The sequence below is a fragment of the Empidonax traillii genome, unplaced genomic scaffold, assembly GCF_003031625.1.
Source record: "Empidonax traillii isolate 1590-97213 ecotype Southwest subspecies unplaced genomic scaffold, ASM303162v1 scaffold521:size443152, whole genome shotgun sequence".
Classification (NCBI taxonomy): Eukaryota; Metazoa; Chordata; class Aves; order Passeriformes; family Tyrannidae; genus Empidonax; species Empidonax traillii.
Genome location: NW_020955714.1, coordinates 210,483 through 232,651, shown reverse-complemented (window position 1 = coordinate 232,651; position 22,169 = coordinate 210,483). Strand labels below are relative to the sequence as shown.

The following is a 22,169-nucleotide window of genomic DNA, read 5'->3' as shown; positions in this document are numbered from 1 at the left end:
AAAAATATAATGGTCTTCTGAATGTCCTCAATTAATTTGATTCAGGCTGAGTAACTGAAATTTCAGAAAATAATAAGCCTTGAAGGGAACAAGTTTTCAGTCACTAATGTGTGGGATTAGTTATAACTAGTGTCTAAAAGTAGGCAAAAAAAAAAAAAGGAGTCACAACCTTGAACTTCAGGAGAGCAAGCAGGGGCTATTGTTCAGGTCCAATGGGAGTCTGACCTGGCAGACAGAACTTTGAGCACAGGCCAGCAGGGATGAAGAATACTTCAAAAAGAAGCCTACACAAAGTGGAAGTAGGAATGGACTACTTGGAGAGAATATAGAAATATATCTAAAGCATGTGAGGATGGAGTTAGGAAAGCCAAAGGTCAGTTGTGAGTGAAACTAAAAGTGAAGGGCAATAAGAAGTTTCTTCATGTACATTGATAGCGAAAGGAAGGTTAAGGAAAATGTGGGCCTATTGCTCAGTGAAACAGGGGAGCTGCTGTCAAGGAATATGGAAAAGAATGAGGTAGACAGTGGTGTTTTTTTGCCTCAGTTCTCACCAATAACCGTCCCTTCAGGTGAATATTATCCAGAACAGGACATTTAGGAAGATCAAGCAAACTAAGGGCAGGTCAGCTTTACAACCATCGCCAGGAAAGTAATGAAACAGATCCTCCTGGAAGCCATTTCCAGATTTAAAAAGAATAAGAAGGTGATTTGAGATAGACAACATGGATTTACCAAGGTCACATCACACCTGACCAGCCTAATTGCCTTCTTATAAGAATTCCATCTCAGTCTACAAAACAGGAGCAGTGGAAGCTGTATACTTTAGCAAGGGGTTTGAAAGAACTTCTAATAGTCTTGTTGTCTTGTTTTAACAAGATTGGAGAAATATGGGCTTGATTAGTAGATAGTAAGGTGGGTGGAAAATAGGCTGGATTGATGGGCTCAGAGAGTATTGATCAGCAGTACAGAGTCCAGCTGGCAGAATGACACCCCTGAGTGATCGATAAAAGGGACAAGACTGTTTACTGTCCTTATGAATGACCTGGATGATGAGATGGAGTGCAATCTGATATATGTAGCTAAGAAAAGAACCAGTTTATTGCACTCCTTGCAGTAACAGAAATAAAGAGAGAAGGATAATAGAACTCTATGAAAAGAAGAGACTTCAGTTCAAAAACATATTTTGGAGTTTAGGAAAAAAATCCATGTTGCAGTAAGGAAGGGAGAAGCTATTCAGCACTGTTGATAAGTCATTGGAAAAAAAAAAAGAGATTATTGCCACTGACAGTGACCATATCCACAACGCAAAGCACTGCACAAAAACCTGTTGAAGGAAACCTTCTGACTTGAAGGGTTCACTGTCTACAAGACAAAAGGGGGGAAAAAAGTATTTTCTACACTTTACATTTGGAGAACAGAGATGCAGATTTCCAGAGTGCAGCCACATGGAAACTTTATCTATTACTTTATGCATAGTTATATGCAGCAATTCCAAATACTTTAGTGGAGTAACTTGACTAGTCTGCCTCTAAATCATTATATTTTCTACCTTTGTTTCACTCTGAATAGTTCCATCTCTTTCACAAGACAATTTCTAAAGTAGTTATCCTGCCTCGGATTAATTTTCAGACCCCTGTGTGCTGTTTCCCAAATGATTACTTTTTTTTTTTTTTTTTTCATGGAGAGTGTCAAAGAGGAATTTTGGGATAATGTATCTTTCTTTGGATCATTCAGGGTCTCAAAACTGCTGTAATTCATCTCAGAAAGTGCCTTTATAAACCACTTTTGTTCCATATTTTTGCTGGTTCTACAAGCCTAAAGTAAACTTCACTCCTTTCAAACACATAAGTCTTAATTGCAATAACTGTGCATTGTTAGGAATTATTTTTTTTTTCCATGTGTCAGTAAGAACTGCAGATTCCTAGATATCCTCTGAAAATCTCTGTTTCCCCAGCGTTGGAGAGTAGAGGCTTGCAGGGAGGGTACCTTTTCTCATGTCTTTTAAGTTCTGGGTTCTGTTCCTAGCTCACTGAGTGGCTTCTTTTGCTGATTTTATCTCACTGTATACCTCAGTTGCCCATCAGCTAATAAGTCCCAGCATTAGTTGTCTTTTCCTGAAAAAAACCCGCAAGAATAAATAAATATGAATGAAGTCTGACAGTGACTGCAGTGATCTGTTTAACGTGCTTCTCTTTCCTCCTTTTTCCCCCTCAGATGTAGGTCTGCAAGGTGAAACATCACTTAAAATGTTACAGTGTACTTCTCTTTCACCAGCTGCCAGCTTCTTGGGCAGATCAGAAGATGGCACAGTTCAATCTTTTCCCTTTCTCCCAGATGGTTGTTTTTCGAAACCTCCATTCATCAAAGAATCTGTGTTTCCCTCAATGGCCCCGAATGTGACTGTTAATAGTCCCTGTACGGTGGGAAATTTATGCTCAATACCACATCTCCAGGTTTAGCCTTAGTCCCATCAGCCCCAAGTATTTGGTTTGAAAAGCAATGTTATGTGGCTACATTATAGCTGCTGTTAATTGTGAATGGAGCTATTTTATACGCATGGGATTTCAAGACTGGGTTTCTCTTCAGTGGGAAATTTCAAAGGGTGATTCTTTCCACTTCTCCAAAATACTAGTTTTAGGCTGCCTCTCTATTGCCCTTAGGAGCTAGGTCAGCTGGCTTAGGTCTGGACACTTAATGGAGGAGATCCCAGCAGTTCCAGTCCAAATGACTCCATGAAAAAATAAGTTTTTCAACTAGCACACTTTGCTTTTTCTGCAAAGAGATGGGGATAACCCAGACATCTTCACCATTTCAAATTATTCAGCAGCAGAGACTTTACAAAACAAGTATGTTGTAAATTTGTTTGGAAACTCAGCAACCATCATTTTAACTACTGTTTTCTTTGCTTCCATTTCCTACAGCAGTTGTGTGGTTGCAGGAACATTATTTTTATTACTGGCTTCCTGAGAGCTGTGAATAAGTGTTTAAGGATTTTGAGACTTTCAATCTTTTCTACTGCTACAGAACACTTAACAGGAAGAATAACAATAAACTCACAAAATGCTAATATTTGTGTTGTCTGTGAATTGTGAACTAAGAATTTGGAAATAAACTCCTTGAGATTTTTTAGTGTCAATTGCAAATGCACTTGCAGAAATATATATGGAAGAGTAGGAACAGAAAAATGGGGAATTATAATTAAATTCATATACAGATCACTTTTTCATTTGCAATCTAATAGAAGAGCAGAAGTAGTGGGACAGAACAAAGGTCCAAACACACCCCATTTTGAAGATGAGCTGCAGCACAAACTGGTAGAAGGAAGAGCACAAGCATTTGGTAAGTAGCTCCCACTGACATCTAGCAGTCTGAGATCCCTTCAGTTCTCTGGCTAGAAATGTACATCACCCCTGTGTTAAAGAGTTCTCAATGGCTTCATGAATTGGCCCAATTTTTTAAGAGTCCTAATCTATTCAGATATTTACTAGTATAATTGATTGTCCTTGTTGCCCTTCTATGTACTCTTTACAATTATCTGCAATGACTTTTTTAACTACTGCTGATAATTTTTTCCATGGTACCATTACACAAAGATCTTGTTCCATGTAATAACTGTTAGTTTAGAGCATATTATTCCATATGAAAAGCTAAAGTTGATTTAAAAAAAAAAATAGCATCACCTAACTTTTACTCCTTTGAATTTCACCTGGCATTTTCAGAGCCACCACAGAGTGTTACATGGTCTTTGCAATCAGTTCTCCACTATGTACACTGTTACTTTTGATGTTTTTTTTTCTAGAGGTTCCAGTAAGACTCACTGGTGTTCTGCCTCCAAGGTGAGCAGTGATTATACTGACAAGAAACCATCTTAACTTCTGGTTAGTTTCTATTGAACCCTTGATGAGGGACCACGTTGATCCATGTACATGCTGACTCTCTTCAGAGATTACATCCATAGATTGGTTTATGTCATTTACATGATCTCTTTATGGTTTTCTCTTTTGCTTCACTATCTTTTCATTGATGAGTTGACTCAAGGCAAATTTTCTGACATATGACCATAAGGAAGTCTGCTGACATAGGACCATTCCCACATGTCCCCAGTGAACAAAGATTATTTAAAAAAAAAAAAATAAAATTCTGCTTATATATTAAGATCTCCTAAGAAAAGATCCCAGGTCTGACTCTCTACACACACTGTTCACACCCAGGATGGCAAAGTAGTCATATTTAAAATATGATAACACATTTATAATAGCACATTTTAGATAAAATATAAACAAGTCCAGCACTTAAAAATTTATAGTGCATGGCCATGATGAACTCCAATTTTTCTTCGCAAATTTTGTTAAATTTTTAGACTTTTATTCTGATACTAATTTGGTAGTTAAAATATTAACATGACTATAACCGTCACCTGTTTTAAAATGGCTTTATACACAGTTGCACAGTGACATAACCCAAGCAATTTAGATGCAGTTACTCCCAAGTGATGTCCTGCAAATATTAAGAATATGCATAATTTTACACATGTAAACTGGCACGCTGAATTTGAATACAACTACTGAGTTTGTGAGCTTTTCTTTATCCTATAATGAAGATTTCAATCTGAATGAAAAAATTTAAGCTTATGTGTAGTCAAATAACTTTAGACATAATTTATTATGGTTTGCAGAACTATTTTTAGGGTCAGGTAACATGTTATGTCTGTGATTGTAATTTAATCAGGTATAATCAGATGCCATCATGGAGGTTTTTGAATTGCTGTGCCTATTTCCCAGGTCTCACATGTCAAAGCTGCAGGTATATCAAAGAACTTCATTGTGTCACATAAATTTCCAAAGACCCTTTAGTCATATTTCAAGGACTTCCCTCAGAAGATTATACTATGAAGGCTAAGTATCTTCCAGATATCTTTATGTCTTGAAACGCCAGATAGATAAGCTAAATGTATTCCCTTTCAATGGTCAGTGAAAATTATGTAGAAATAGGTAAATCTGGCAAGGGGTTTTCCAAAGAACATAGAAAATCATGATACACTGGACTCTATATGCAGTAGTCTAGTGTTAGGGAGGTAAAACTGAATGGATTTTCCATTCAGGGATCTTATCTGACACATTTTGCCCTGTTGGTGCCTCACAGGTTTGCAGCTAAGACAATTTGTTTCCCTTCATTTGATAGCTTTTGAAAAATAAACCTTTCTGTGCTTTTCTCTGTGCATTATAAAGCTTGATGAAACCTTAAGATTAGAGCAAGCTTTGAAGGGATTACTTACTAATAGTTGTACTAGTTTGATATGCATTCCAATTTAAGCAAGAGCGTGTATGCTGTATTCATCAGTTGGAGGAATAGATTTATTTTATTTTTAAGATGAAGAAAACGAAAAGGTATCAAAATCCATTTGGGGTTTCCGATTTCCATGCTCTCCGTGAAAGGTAGTATTGCCCATAGATGGCACTGTGGTCCTGTGGCCAGGGGCTTCTCGATGTCTGTGCAGATGTGCCGCGCTGTACGCGCTGCTGTGGCGGTGGGCTTGCCCTGGTTGGACACTCTGCCACTCCCTTCCTCAGCTAGACAGGGAAGAGAACTCACAACAAAAGGTTCGTGGGTCGAGATAAGGTCAGGGAGAGATCGCTCACCAGTTACTGTCACGGGCAAAACAGACTCGACTTGGGCAAATTAGTTTAATTTATTGCCAATCGAATCAGAGTAGGGTAATGAGAAATAAAAGCTAAATCTTAAAGCATCTTCCTCCCCCCACCCTCCTCCCTTCTTCCTGGGCTTGACTTCATTCCCGATTTCTCTGAGTCCTCCCCCGCAGTGGTGCAGGGGAACGGGGAAGGGGGGCTGCGGTCAGTTCGTCACACAATGAGTCTGCAGCTACTTCCTCCTCAGGAGGAGGACTCCTCGCACTTCCCCTGCTCCAGCGTGGGTCCTTCCCACGGGAGGCAGTCCTCCAACATGAGAGCTTCCCATGGGCTGCAGTTCTTCCTTAACTGCTCCAGCGTTAATCCTCCACAGGGTCACAAGTTCTGCCAGCAAACCTGTTCCAGAGTGGGCTCCTCTCTCCACCGGCTTCCCACAGGTCCTGCCAGGATCCTACTCAAGCACAGGCTTCCCATGGGGTCACAGCCTTCTTTCAGGCATCCACCTGCTCTGGTATGGAGTCCTCCATGGGCTGCAGGTGGATCTCTGCTCCCCCATAAACCCCCATGGGCTGCAGGGGCACAGCTGCCTCACCATGGTCTGCACCACGGGCTGTAGGGGATTCTCTGCTCTGGCTCTTGGAGCACCTCCTGGCCCTCCTTCCCCAGTGACTTGATGTCTGCAGGGCTGTTTCAAATATTCTCACTGCTCTCTCTGGCTTCAGTGGTGCAGTTCCACACCCTCCCCACCCCTGCCCAGTCTTAAATCTGTTGTCCCAGAGGGACTATCTGTGTTGCTTCTGGGCTTGGCCTTGGCCAGTTATGGGGCCATCCTGGGGCCACCTGGCGTTGGCTGTGTCAGACATGGGGGAAACTTATGGCAGCTTCTCACAAGAAGCCATACCTGTATCTTACCCACTGCTAAAACCTTGCCATGCAAACCAATACAGCTGATTATTAATATTATAGTCCTACTTCTTCGTCAAATTAATTTAATTGGCTTATTACCATTGCAAGTGTGCTGTTTCTGAGATTGAAATGTTTTTGGCCCTATGTACTGACCTAAAGAGTATACCACTTTAGTAGAAGAATGGCTGTCCTTGGAAAAAGAGAATGATTACAATGGCTCATTTTGGACCAGTTTACTGAGACAGTTAAACTCTGCAACATGTTCTTTCTTTTTGTCTAGCAAAATATTAAAAATTACTTTAGCCTTCAGCAGACAGTCAGCTGAGTATTTACGGAAAAAATAAAACCAAACCAAATTAACTATTGAAGACAAACCTCCAGTTTATAAAACAACTTGATGGCATTTAAATATTTTAATCTGCTTTACTAGCAGTGAGATCTGACAAAACAATAAAGCATTGGAACACCATTTTACATTAACAATACAAAATACAACAAATGTTTTTCTCTATGTATTTACATAAACAAACATATAGGTATTCAAAATAGAATGCATCTCACTGTCTGGGAATAATTACATAAGTACAGTTCATGGTTGATTGGATGGGATAGATACATAGGAATTTTTACCCTGAAGTGTATAAAGGATGCACACCAGCTTAGGAGATACATGGTGAGCTTCATGTCTTTGGACATTTTTCAGATACAGTCTTAACAGTAATAAAATGTCAATCTACTTGAAAAATTGTTGGTTAAAATTTTTTTCAGATGAAGTGGTTTTTTTTGGATGCAGATATGACAGACTCAGCATGCTTTTCCTGTGAGGTAGGGGATGGCCCTAACCTCTGAACTAATCTGTATGAATGAAAGTTTTCTCTTTTTTTCTTTTTAACTGAAAACTTATAAAAATTTCCATTCCAGTCTGATGTGTAATGAAAACACTCACATTTTTTTGCAAGATGGAGATGTTGTTCTGAAGCTGGTCATACTAAACTGTGGTATTCATCCCAATCGTGGGCCCAGTGCTGTAAATCCTGGTTTAAAACAGCTGAACTTTGTCATCTGTCTGCAGCATGAGTCTATTAATTGCTATCTACTGATGAACAACCTCCTGCAGATCTGGTATGGTGCCTAGAGCAAATTCAGATCCTGACTGTCATCCTCACTAAGGCAAACTGCACAAAAATCCATTAACATTTTGGTGCAAGGTGGCAGAATCAGGCCTCACTAAACTGTCAAAAATGTCCATGAAGAGCTGGAGCTATTGGTCTTTAATGGCTGTGCATTCTTGGCTTTGAGAGGCCTCTTAGGCAAAAGCTGGTGATCACTCAATAAAACCTCCTATCTGAGTGCTCACAGAACCAAAATGTCAGGCATCAGTTATCCCTGCTTCTAAGCAAAAGATAAGTGTTATATTATCTCTGACTGTCAATTAAAGAAATACTGTCAATCCTCTTAGGTCCAAAACATAGGTTTTATTTTAATAAGCTGGAAAAAAATGATTGTTCAGAGTCACTTTCTAGTGAAACATCAAGCCAGCAATTGAAACCCTCTCTGACTGTAGTGAAGTATTCCCTGTCAGTATTTGCAACCTGAGCAATTTGACATTGTGAAAGAGGAACAGAAGATGAAACGAAAGAGAAATGGCGGGCTGATATGCTCTGCCACGTAGGTGAAATGCAGACAGTAAGCAGAGAGCATAAGCTGTGATTGTTAAATGTTCAGTAACAGTTTATCAAGTGCAAGCTGGTGAAGGAGACTGTGCAGACCAGCAACTGGAGCCTCGGGAGTCTTATGGAATTGAGCCCTGGAGAAGTCCAGGGTGCCATTTTCATCATACAGTACTCAGGTAGGCTCTGCTCCCTGGCACAAATGGGCAATAGGACCCAAAAGCTGTCGGTCCCCTCTACTTCTTTTTCTTGCAAGGTCAAAGAAACTTGCATCAAGACAGGCACAAAATGTGGCAATTCCCTCAACTGGTGGAAGCCTTCGTGTTTCCTTTGCTCTCACACACAATATTTTTTTTCAATCCCCTGTCATCATATGAAGGCGATCTGGTTTGATGGCAGATCTTGAGCCTCAGGCCTCTACTCACAAAAGACCTTTGGTTTTACTACTGCCTACTTATTCCCTGAGGTGCCTGTTCCCAGGGGTAAATCCCCAAAACCATCACCCCAGTTGTGAAGTGGAGATATCTGGACACAAGGGAGGTACCTGAGTACCTGTTTCATGGGATGAACTCAACCACTTGTACTCCATCAGTGCTCCTTCCTTTGCCTGGCTGGCCTGTTGGAAATGAGCTGGCCATTGCCCTCAGTTCAAACCCCCAGATTTAGGGTCCGTATCAAACTTGTTGAAACTGTGGAAAGTCACTGCTCCCACCTTCTAGTATGGTAGTCCTCATACTCAGCTGCAGTTAGCAGATTCCTCCTGACGTCCCTTCTTTGTATGTGTGGCACCCCTCCCATACAGTGCTGTGTGGGAGCAGGATTTGTGCATAGGGAGGTAGGAGCAGCGAGTTTGTTTTTCCTTCTCTTGAAGCTGTTCAGTTTGGTTGTGGTGGTCAAGTGAACCCAGAGCCAGGGAGACCATATAAACCACCTGGTGAGCACAGCATTATACCATTTGATTTATGAGGAGATCCTAAATTACCAGTTTTGGGGGGAAAGCCATTAATGGCCACGAGATGATAGATGATTGACATGAATCACTACAACGGGGCTACAGCACGACACTTTGACCCAGACATGGAGGCTGAGGCCTGTGGAGTGAGTCAGTGTCACCATGGGCATGCAGAGCTCCTGTGTGATCAGTGCATGGTGGCTCTGCCTATCCCACGTCAGAGGAAAGGGCTCATAAAACCAGCAGATTTAGTTATACAATATGTATAACAATAAAATCAGTTTCTTTGAAATCAGTCAAATACCCAGCCAACTTTTAAATCCTTGTCTGCCACAGATCAGTATCTTAAGCTAAAAATCTTCTTCCAAAGACTCCCAGCTGGTAGGCTACAATCAGATTCGGTTTCTGTCTCTCCCTTTCTTTGACTTAATGGAAATTTAATTGTTCTGTGAAAACTGAAAACTTCAAGGAAATGACTGATAAAGGTACTGGAGTTTGATTTCTGTATAGGCAGTGTTTTCTCCAGACAAACTGGAATACATCCTGGTTCTGAGGTGAAATTATGGCTGCAAAATTCATGGAATGAATCAAATGCTTGGATTTAAGCTTTGTCGGTGAATGCAACATTTATATTTCTCCTCTTCAGCAAAGTCCCACGGGCTTCAGTGACATTGGCTGTGATGCCCGAAAGCAGAGTTTCATGACTAGGCGTGTCTGTCAAACAATGGATTTTATGTTCTTTATGGAATGTATTCTGGCCTTGGAGATATGCAGGTGGAATACGCTTAAAAGTCCTGTTATTTTTCAAGAGAGCCCCATTTGCCCATACATATTTCATTAAGGCTGAGTCCTAGTAGTGCAAGCTACTGACCATTCCTGAGCAATCTGCCTTAACAGCAATACAGCAAAGCTAGGGAAAACAATTCTTAGCATCTAACAGCTTTCTAATAATTCTGGCCCTACAAACCCTAAAACAAAACCAGGAGGACATTCTTCAAAATAGTCTTTTTAAACTAAAGAGAAATAATGAGAGAGGATCTGCTGCAACCTTTTACTGAAAGCTTTACTCCTGCAAAACTTCCTCTGACACTACTTAAATCAGACTTTGTTAGAATTGAACAGAGGCATGGACCTGGAATAGTTCCTGAAATTATTTAGCAATGTTGTGCCTGGTTTTCCAGTCTTCTCTCACTTTACTTCCCTGTCAACACTGGTGGGAAAGAGCAGGGAATCAATCCAAATAATTACTTTTGAAAATATTACTTTCAAGTTTTAAGCTGCACACATGAAAGTTTTGAACAGAAATAAAGCACAATACAGAAAATAAAGATTACAAAAGGTGGTAGAAACAAAGGATCATTTAAGTATAATTCCTCTCTGAAGATTCCTAATTTGAAATACAGAACAAATGGCAGAAAAGCCCAGTGACATTTCAGAATGTTTACTCAGACAGAAAAAATAGCCATAAAACAACCAACAAAATGCCCATATAATTAATCTATAGCAGTTTTAATAGATTTTCTTTAATAGTTTCAAATTTATTTTAAATATATATTAGCAAATTAACCACCATTTTATTTAAAATTAGGTAAAGTTCTCATTCTGTTAATGATAACAAAACTTGATTTTAGCAAGACAAACTAGCTGGAGCCTACTCTGCAAGAACAGAAAAGGGCAGCTTAGCTTTCATTTGCAAAGAGAAAAGAAATGTGTAGGTTTCTTCACAGCCCATATTATAGTACCAGAAATTGCATTTTTTTCTTTAAGAAATATATCCTTTAGAATATTAAAAAAATAAGTTTAATAAAGCCTGTGCTTAAAACAGCCAAAGTACTGTATGAAAAAAAATTGCACATTTGATACCATTAAAACCCTGGTTTTCATCCATAGGGTAATATGAGGAGTATGTGATGTTATTGGAAGGTCTCTCGAACAGGGCTGATTTTCCTAAGCTATCAGAGCTTCTCCCAGCCAGGTGAAATTTTCAGTGAATGTACGGCGGTTGTCATGGCAGCTGCCAGCCATCACACACCACTAACCTTTTCGTTGCCTGGGCTGATACTTCCCTTGGAGGTACCATCCAAGTGATGTATTCCTATTGTGACCATTGAGTAATCCTTAGCCATCATTTTTGCCTCCTTTTTCAAACTCTTCATTTGTGCTAGCTGGAGCTGGCTGGAATCATATGCAAGTGCCGGGATAGTGTTCACTAAAATCAGCTGGAAAGGTTTCTTCTCCTCCTTGTAGCGACACTGAATGTAACGAGAGAAAGCTGAGCGGTAGGTTTTATTGAACAGTGTATATACGAGTGGGTTGACAGCTGAAGAAAGGTAACCAATCCAAACAAATATGTTAAGAAGTCCTCCAATGACTTCTTCATTGCATGACTCCTTGCAAATTACAGCCATCACATTGGTGATGAAAAATGGACACCACATCACAACAAACAGAAAGAAGACAATTCCAAGAACCTTGGAAGCCTTCTGCTCGTTGCTGATGGATTGCATGGTTCTTCTCCCAGAAGTCCCCACATCTCTGTTCAAGGAGCGTTGAAAGAGTTTTTCTGAGGACAGGGAACTCTGAGGGAGGAAGCTAAATGAAGCAAACTTGGTCTTTGGGCCGATGTCATTCACACATAGCATAGCTTCCTTCTGCAGTGACTTGATGGTTAAAAAGTAAGTGACTACCATGATGGTTAGAGGGATGAAGAATGCCACAAAAGAGCCTACTAGAACAAAATTCTCATCTGCAAGTAAGCAGCTGCAATTCTTAAACACTTTGGATTTATCCTGTAGTCCAAAGACGGGTATAGGCATGGAGATACCTGAAGGTGGATGAGAGAAAGAAGAGATTAAACATAATAATGAAAAACAACATTGCCCATCTCCAAGAATAAAATAAACAAAGATTGACCTGTGTTCTACCTGTGGCTAAGGTGATCTTAGCTATATGCATATTACCTCAGCCACAGGCAGAATACATTTGTTGACATCCAGCTGTCACATGACACATGGTAGCCACAAAAGCATCACTCCTTAAATTCTTGGATCTTGTCCCCTTTTCTAATGATCTCTAGACTTACTCCTTAGTTCCTGCCACCTTTGTAAAGGCTTTTATGAACCATGATCAAGATGATACTGTCTTTCTTTTCTGAAGTGGCTTAAGAGTTTCACAGTAGAGAATTAGAAGTGTTCTGGTACTGGTTTCTGTGTAGGCTGGGAAATTCTGGTGTTAGGAGGAAAGATAATGTTTTATAGTAGGTCTAAGACTAATCTTTCATTGGGTCTTTCCCTTCTCTTCCTGTAATGTCCGTACAGTCAACGTAGTCTAAATGCTAAAAAAAACTTTCCATGGCAATGCAAATGGCAATGACCAATGGGAACAAATTAAGCCCTGAGAGACACCAAAATGAGGCAGCCTGAGATGTGGTTTACCCTTCAGAACTGCAAAGGTCCTTTCATAGCATTGCCAAATGCTAGAGTTTTCTCTCTCAATGCACGGCCATGCAAACTTTGCCTTTCCCTGGAGCATGTGCAGCATCCTTGCCTTTCCTTACTCATGAATGGAAAGGCAAGGGCATAAAGTCCATTCTGCTTGGAATGCTCTGTCTGATTCAACCTACTCAGCCATTTCCTTGGGGACTTCTGCAAATGCTGCTAATGTCTGAGCAAAATCAAACAGCTGCTGTTACTTTAGTTGTTGGTTTTGTTGTTTTGGTTTTTTTTTTCAGCACTTGTCTCTTCCCCTCCATGCTGTCTCTTTAAGAGGCAATGTTCAGACAGTGAAAGGGATGATGTGCTGTGAAGACAGAAGCGGAGCTGTGAAGCAGGGGGTGATAACGCAGCCCTGTTTGGATAAAAGCAGCTAGGAGTCTGATTCCTGGGGAAAGTTAGCACAATCTGGGAGCTTCGGTCCTATTTGCATTTTTAAACAGAAATCCCAGTGGCTATATTTGGTTTATGAGGAAGAAAAACATTAAGTAGAGAAGAATTTCTTATGATGTCAGGAGGATGATGTGCCTTACTTTGTTCAGTGTATGCCCAAGAATGTCCCTACTGGTTCACAGATGAGCCCTGAAACATCAGCTTTTCAATGGTACCTTCCTCTACCTCTCTTTTCCTTCTTCCCACTCTGGTGCTTAGACTGAGAGCCCTTTAAAAGCATAGGCTATCTCTTCATTTCACACACTTCCAGTGCCCCGCATAACACCTCCAGTCCTAGAGGAAGGCTGTGGAGTACAGGCTCAACACAAAACAATAATTTAATAACAGTAATAATAATATTAGACTATTATTCTCTTCAAATGCTTCAGTCTTTTGGTGCTTCCAGAACTTCTGCAAAGATCTTTATTTTTCCAAGAACACTGTAGCTTGGTTTATCTTTTCAACTTTGAACTGAGTCATGGCAATGTCTCAGGCCAGTTTAGAAAATGCTACTCTTATCTGTCCAGGGCAGAAGCTGATGGACAGCCTGTGGTATTACCCTTTCTGCTCCTGCTGCACAACATCTAAATGCTTGAACTTGGGCTAGGAGAAACCAGTGGCTAATATACAAACTTGTGTAGTGTGTGGCACTGCCTGAGTTGAGCTGACAGAAACTTCAAGTGACTCCAGGAAAGCTTCTGGCTAAAAAGGTCAGATCAGTCCGACTGACAGCATGGAGAAAGAGGTCACCTGCAGAAGCCAGACTGCCCAGCTGCAGCTGAGTAATCTGTGGTGCTGAGCACCTCCAAGGACATGAGGAGTGCTTTGAAGTTCCTTTTCTTTTTTAGGATGTGTTGAAGGGGTGATGAAGGCACACAGTGCCTTCCAGCATTACATTTCAGCTGCATGAAGACACAGCATTAGTCAGAGCAATACCATAAGTTTCCTGTCTGCTTCTGCCCTGTGCTGATAACAGCAAGGCTGTTTTTATATTTCATTCAAAGACCTAGTGTGAGCTGCAGAGATAAAATAAACAATCGTATTGACAGAGTTAAAAGATGCCTTTCATTATTACCTTGTGGTTCAGCTGCATGAGGAGGCATGAGTGAGGAGGCAGCAGCACTAGAAAGAGGAAAATTTTAGCATAATTGCACGCTTTTTCAAGTAAAGGGCCTAAGTCAGTTACAACTCCTCACCGGAAACACAAGAGCAGCAATTTCCCAACTGCTTTGTTTTGTTGTTGGCAGCTTCTGGAGACTGGCATCTAAACCCACATTTCTGGCTTTAAAAAATGAAAATGAGCTTCAGCTTGCAGCTGAAGTTTCCATGTTTTCTTGTCATTCCATTAACAAGCACAAAAGTGCTGCACCCAGCAGAACTGTGGAAGGCACCACTAGTCATGTAAATTTTTCTGAATGACCATTCAAGGCATCTTTCCCCTACAGCCACAGGTAAGAGGACTGTATAGTTTGAAAACAGCAGAGGTACCACATTTCAGTGGCAGAGAACACTGACAGCTGTAGACTGCTTTTTGTATACTCCCCAGTTCAGCTGATGTAGGAGATCCCACAAATTATATCGTGGCATTCCTGCATGGAATAAATAAACTTCCAGCCCATTTTTTCTCTTTTCCTGTCTCTACAGAGACTAAACTTACTGCTCCTTTCCTGAAAGGAGTAGAGTTTGCTCCTCTTCAAAAGAGACCTTTTGGCTTCTGCAGCATGAGGATAGCAAATCTCACGAGGACAGAGGGATCAAATTCAAAGGCAGTCATGTTTAAACTGTAAATAAAGGAGCTTCCATGTGCAATCCACATGCCCTATTTTGATAGAATTTTTAGGAAGCATCACATATGGCCAAGAATATCACCCACAAGTTATTGAGGTTTGGTCAAGAACAAGTTTGTCCCTTAAATCTGTTACAAAAAGTCCTGGTATAAGTTGCATAAGTGTTGTTGCAGCTGACTGAATGAATTGTTTAAAAGTTGAAACTCAGTGAGCTATTTCATCTTGATGATTCAGAAGTACAATTCCTTGCTGGTTTATGGTCGTTGCTTTCCAACTCCCTGCTCTTGGTGACTGTGGATGTTTAAGAAGATATAGATGGTGCCTGTGCATTCAAATGTCTTTAGAAGGAAATCAGCTTCACAAGAAAGGGTCATGCAGAGCTACCAGGTAGGGACAAACATGTATTTGGGAAATGGAGCATGTGCAAACAGTAGATCTGGATGAAACAACCTGATAGGGCTGTAACAGAACAGCTATTCCACACACTGCCCATTCCATGTTTCTGGCTCTCACCAGCCCAAGGTCAGTCTAGAAAAAAATCTTGTTATCCCCTGAGGGTTTTTTTATGATTTATCCTTCTTGGCTTCCAAAACAAACTAAACTGAGGCACGAGGAAGCATTCAGCACAGAATGGGAGCATCCATTCAAGCCTGAAGGTACATTAGACACTCCATTTCCAGATGACATTCCCACTTAGAACATTTTCCCTTGTGGACAAACCCTAAATATTATGTTCCTCTGGTACAAGGTGCTTTATTTATACGGCTTGATTTATTCAAGGTGGCTGTCTCAAACTAGGGATTTTAATAAACCACATAACATATCCCAAACAGTAAAGACCAGTAATAAATCCTGCATTAAAGCTCAAGAATTTGGGCACAGTTTCAGAATGACAAAAGGCTCTTGAAAACACCAAAGGTTTAGAATTAAAGCAATGGCATCCTTCTTTTTGTTCTCTCAAAAAGCCTGGTAAAATTGACAGAGGTTGATTTAGTGGTACACATTCCTGACTTCAGAGGTACACAACAGCCATAAAACCACTTTAGCTGGACAGGTAAACTGGGTTTGCAGCTGCCTTGAGCTGCTGAGACTATCAATAAATTAAAGCTAGAATTTACAATATACCCTGCAGGATGGCACACTTGTGTTACTTAGAGTGAACTGATAAGGTCAAGGTTCCTTCTGTGAAGTTTCCTTCAAGCAGAAACTGCCAGTCACATGCTTTCACCTCACATATATCCATTTCAAATGATTTTAATACAAATGAGCATGACCATGTGCCTTAACAAATGTCCAAGGGATAGAAATTACCTTCTTGAAATGTCATTATAGTTTCTCAGCACTTTGGTTCACCCTCTCATGAAAAAGAAAAAAACCTCCCTATCTGAAGTTTTAGCAGTCACATTGATTCAAACATAACAGTTACAAGGCCGGCTCATGGGCCACTGCACAGAGATGTGCTGTGACACTGAATCTGAAATGATTTCTGCTTGGAGAAAGCCAGTCTCTCCTTCAAGCAACTCAGTGCAGCAATACTGTCTAATTTCTTTAGAAAAGCCCATGCCCAGTATCTGATGCCTTTTTGTACTCAGAAAATGACATCTTTTGGTACATCTGCACATTCAAACAACAAACAGTTGTCCATGTACACTCACCTGCTATATCCCAAATCGTACAAGGCAAACTCTCAATTTCATGTTGTATAAAAATTTCCTTGTTGCACACTGCCATCACATTATTTTCGATATTTTTTACTTAAATAACCATACAAAATAGTATTTGTTTATTCGGGCTAACATGGTACACTTTAGCTTGCTCTGGGAACACAAGCCAGAGTCAGCCATTTGCAGGGGGAGGACCATGGACCACGTCCTTCCCTGAGTATCCAGGATGTAAATATGTGTGAATCTTATATCAGGAGCTGGAGTTTAGCCACAGCTACTTTCATTTAAACATCTGCAGAAGAGTCACAGAGTCTGGCCTTGTGTCTCTGCATGGTGTTTGGCATTCACTAGTGTAGGAGGAGTCATTTCCCCAGAGCTGCATACACTTAGCTGTTTTTTCTGCATGCACCTGAAAATGTTCCCAATTGATTCCTTTCCAGTCATGGCAAACCTTTCACTGTTATAATTTTTTGCTGCCAAAATAGTACCAGCCAAATTTTCAATAGCAAGGTTGTGAAGTTTGTTACTGGGTGGCAGTGCAGAAGCAGAAATTTCCACTTGGGGAGAGGGGATGTTGAAAATCTCTGGCTGGACTGAGAATCACCATCTGAGGCTGCATCTAGTTAGCATGAATGCTAAAGAACTTCTTCCTTTCCTAGTCAGTGTGGCAGCTTCTCCAAAGTCCTGGATAGAATTTCTTCTCACATGTGAGACAAACACGGAATTTTTCCCTAACAGTAGGTACATGTGTTGGCGGGGGCAGTAGTGGGTGAGGAGCTTTCTCTCACAAATCCCCACATAATACTTGCTTTCAGATGGATTTCCTCGAGAGCTAAGTGAGTCATAATGCTGGTGGAGCATCGTCTTCTTTCTGCATCCCGAAAGGCTGTCCTCACAGGACTGGAATCAGAGTGGGTCCAGACATTTTCCGTATCACTGTTTATGAACTAAATTTAGTTCTTTATTCAAGGGCACACACAGAGGTTGTTTCCTGTATCTTTCCCTTGGAACACTTTATTTGGTCACACATCTTCTATTTAATACTACTGAAAGGAAAACTAATTTAAATTTAACTTTGCATAGGAGGTGCCAGGTAATAGTTGGATTACTCAATTTTAAAATAGCTTTGATCTTGGCAGCTCAAAAAATCTCTAAGGAAATATATTATTTAGCCTAGTAGGAGATAGATTCAATTCATTTTATGTGTGACAATTATTGTAAATGGTCATTTATGCCATAAATCATCCGTTTCACTTTAGAAAAACAAAGTCAGAGAAGTCTGTGTCCTCCTAAAATATTTCTTATTTATGTCCTCACTTCTGAAGCCTATTTCTTTTAAGAACAGAGATGTGTCTCTCCAAATTAATTTATAGGAATGTGATAATAAATCACAAAGAAATAGGATTAGAGGGGTATTACTGGGAGGACAGTGCAGGAAATGAAAGACGGGTGCCCCTTTTTGACTTAAATGATTAAAAAACCCAGGGCTCAGAGCAGGGTAAGTTATGAGAAAGGCAAGTGCTGATGGAGTCGTTTGCTGCTTTGGTGTAATGCTGTTCACTTACAGAATGTGCAAACAGCTCAAAGGCAGCAAGAATCCAACAGCAGGAAGCAGTTTCTTTGCTTTTGGCTTTAAGTGCTTTTCCTGCCTATACACACCTCAAATCCTCTTGTGCTGCAGCACTTATTTACAGTCTGGTCCTTCTTATTTTCTCATTGGATTTTCCAGACCTTTTATACAGGAATTTCCAGAGGAGCTTCTTCACAAACACAGTCTTTGATTTTCAGCTAGTGAGATTATCTTTGGTTTGGGCTGAGGCTTCTGCCAATGTGCATATTGGCTTTTCACAGAGATCTCAAAGTGAGAGAAGTTGCTATCCCTCTGTGTAATGCGGTTACTCAGTCACTAAAAGGAGTAGCAGCAGCATATAGAACTCTACACTTATCAAACAGCTAGAAATAAATAAATAAATGTTTATAAATGTCCTGCAGAAATTTCTTTTGGAAAAGGATTCAGTGACTGCGGATTTCAGAGGATGGATTCATGTGTGCAGCAGAGAGCAATGATGAACAGACCTCAGAAGTTTCAACTGAATGAGCTGAAGGAGAAAGTCTTGTTATTGCACCCAAACCCTCTTAATTTAGTGCCTGCACAGGTTGGCACAGGCTGCCTTCACTGTCTGCAGACTGCAGCGGGCAGAGGTGAAGCCTCCAAGGGAGAAGAAACTGCTGGACAAAGCTGTGCTGCCTGATCTGGTCTTTCATAAGCAGAGAGGCAGTCACAGGTCTGAAAGCTAGTCTTGGTATCTCATTTGAACATTAATTATTTCAGTTATTTCCTAACCTGCTCGTAGTTATTCCCAGGTAATGACCTTCTTCACACGTGACTGCATGTTTCCTCATTTTAACTGAAGCTATGCAGTGAATCTGTCTTTGCCGAGTAAAAATCTTCCTTCTTGGAGTTAGTATACTGACTATATGAGACACCTGCAGGTAAAACTTTCACCTCTAGGGCCAGCAAATAGAAAGAATATGTAGAAACCTCAGAAAATTAAAAGACTTTCTCAATTTATACAGAAATTTTCTGTTAGATGACACATACTTGCAATCAATCTGCTTGTTTACTATAGCATTTATATCTACTGAGGGGCACATAACTTTTTCTAAACAAGTCAGAAATACTAAACTGCCTAGTAAATAGAATTTTGCACAATATGGCTCAAGAACAAAATAAGGTGTAATACATGCCATTTTCTTCGCCAGGTCTGCCATGGATTTGATTAACCTTTCTTTCACTGTTCTTGGGTAGACCTCATGGTCTAATTATGAATATTTTACCGATGTTAAACCTGGAGAAAGATGTCAAAAGACCCAAGGCCCAGACTCAGTAAGGTCAACCTTTAGACAAGAAGTAAATGTCTTTGCCTTGTGTAGATTATTGTGTCAATACAATACATTATAAATGCATGTACAGGAAAGAAGAGCAAGACAAGAAGGTATCTGGGCCTGCTTTTGCAGCAGAAGGTCAGAGAGAGCGTTTAGCTCCAGGATGTCCAGGAGGTTAAAGACCAATAATAGAGAGAGTTTAAAAATCCTTTTCCTCTTTACTGATCCAGAGGAACCCACTCAACCTGATCCTCAGTAAGGGGCATACTATCATGCTAACTTGTTCACCTGAGAAAGCATCAACACTGTGTTTCCCACGTGAAAATTTAGCCCACCCTTAGAGATGGGACAAAGAAATGTTTGTGGGAATGATTCAGCAGTGTTTTGGTACCACATTGCCGCATCACATCTCAAATGAAATTGCTCCTCTTGCAGTCTGGTCTTTGGTGAGATTGCAACTTATCACTGTCCCTGAGCCTGGAAAGAGTGAATAGTGAGGTGGTGTCTGCCTAAGGCTGGAGAGGAGGCCAACAAAACAGCTTGCCCAGGGGATGCTGGCTGAGCAGAGCCCAAGTCCAAGAAAGACACACAGCAGCTATAATCCTGCCATCAGATGGGAGCTGGAAGGGAGACGGGCTTGATGTTCTCCTCCAGGGGACATAGTCTGATGTCAGCTGTCATAGGCTGATGTCACCCCTTCATCCGTGGTGATTAGAAGTGATGAGTAAAGAGCTGAATACTTAGTTTGAAAAATTGCAAGAGATTCTGCAGGTCTTCAGCCTAGCTCTGTGCAGAGGCACAAGGTGCTGCTCATTCTATTTAAGTCTGCTCCTTCTGTGGCTCAGCAAAATGAAGCAGAGCAGGTTTAACACCTTTTTTTCTGTTCTGTGTTCTCAGTTAATGTTGTTTTTAAGTTCTCTGTAGTAATGGTTTAATTTCTACTCAAAAGAAGTTACAAATTTATAGTTATTGTTGACTTAGGTAAATATGTTAATCTGAAAAGAGCCTCTGTGTGGAATCAACTTCAGCCACTGTGATAACCTTTTTGTTTAGTGTGGGACCTCTCTGTATTCCATGCTGGATGGCTTCACAATGTTCACTGTTCAGCCCGCTAGGACAATAGATTTTGGGATAATTGTGCTTTAACAAAGAAATGCCATATCTTTGTTACAGAATCCTCCTAGATCACACACCATCAGTCTGTCTTTTTAGCTATGAATCTCCTGAAGGGTCCTCAGGGCTAATTTATTCTGTGCTATACATGCTGCACACACAGTAGAATACTTACCATACTAATAAACTATAAATTATGGAAAGATCTTACAAATTCCACTACCATAAGCAACTAATGTGATGCGTCTTGGAGCAGTCTATGTGACAAGATCCTCTACTATCCCAGTTTTTATACTTCTGAGCTTTTAATTTTTACATGGTGTGACTTGTTGAGTGCTGATAATTTACTAAACTCTGCCCTAATCCTTCACTGAATGGAATGGAATAGATTTCTGTTGGTATCTCTGAGATTTCTTCAGCACTGCTGCTTGGCATTGCTTTGTAGTTCAAAAGGAGACTGAATGCAGCTATCAGATAAAATTTGCAATTATTATCTTCTCTTTCACAACAATTTCACACTCCATCTGAAGGGCACCGATAACCAAAACTGTAATTTTTCTGGATTTTCTAGACCTCAGACCATGTCCCAGTTGTCTCTTTATGCCTTCTTTTGCAGTTGCTTGCAGAGGCTGCTGATTTGGAAAATGGTCAGCTTATTACTGATCATTACTTATAACTAATTATACAAGGAGACTGAAGCAATGGCTGGACAGTTATTGGGGTAGATGCCCTGATGTGATGGATAATTTGAAAGGAAAAACGGAAAGAGAAGCATCTTAGAGGCCTGCACTGGTTTGCAGATCGTGATTCAGGATGCTGTACTTTATGTTTCACTGCTCACCCTGTGGCTAATGCCCTTCAACCTGACCAAACTTCCCTTCTGTGGAGTCAGTCAGCGCCCTGGTCACAGTTAGAAGGCAGGGTTGAAGAAGAGATGAAAAAGGGATAAATCGTATCTGCCCATATTTCCCATCTACAGGTATCTATGGGTGCTATAGCATAATCCCTAGGGTTATCTTTCTGCTAAATGTCACAAAGCACCTTGAAAATGAAAAACTAACACATGAGCTGTCCTTGCAACAAGAAATACAGGAGGGACATCTTCATGTTCTGTAGTGGTATGCAAGGCACTGCTGGTTTTAACTGCTGAACATTCAAGCTAAAACTTCTGAGTACTTCTGTGCTTGTAAGGAGAAATTTACACTGATCACTCAGTGCACCTGAGAACTAAACCCAAACAGTGTTTCTGTCAGGATACTCACAGTTCAGCTCAGTCTGTGATCCTAGCAGTAGTGGTCAATTTGACATTTCAAAACTCAGATCAAATACAAGATGATAACAAGGGCAGTGTTCTGCCAAAAAGAAACAAGTCTTCCCAGTGGGTGTGATTTACTTTCAACATAAAAGTGGGATTGAATGCTGTGAAATACACAGATTCCAATTTTGAACAGCCAGAAAAGAGAGCCCTTATCACAATACCACAGCCTGCTTTCAGGAGATCTTAGGAGTTCAGCAGGCTATCTTCTATCAATGGCTCTGGAGGACATCATGGGAGAAATCAGCTGACAGGTATTTCTAAATTTCTTGCAGATAATTGTCTCAGTTCCGACAACATTCCCC

The 22,169-nt window shown here is 40.5% G+C and overlaps 1 protein-coding gene across 2 annotated transcripts in view; it reads right to left on the bottom strand.

Moving 5' to 3' along the window:
• Positions 1-9,229: 9,229 nt before the first annotated feature.
• The window catches only part of HTR2A (5-hydroxytryptamine receptor 2A), a 28,227-nt gene continuing 15,287 nt past the window's right edge, over positions 9,230-22,169 (bottom strand). For both annotated transcript variants that reach the window (XM_027896967.1, XM_027896969.1), the window contains one exon: positions 9,230-12,000. In XM_027896967.1, the coding sequence (XP_027752768.1) occupies positions 11,201-12,000 (800 nt within the window). In that variant the 3' untranslated portion in view covers positions 9,230-11,200. The remainder of the gene's footprint in view (positions 12,001-22,169) is intronic.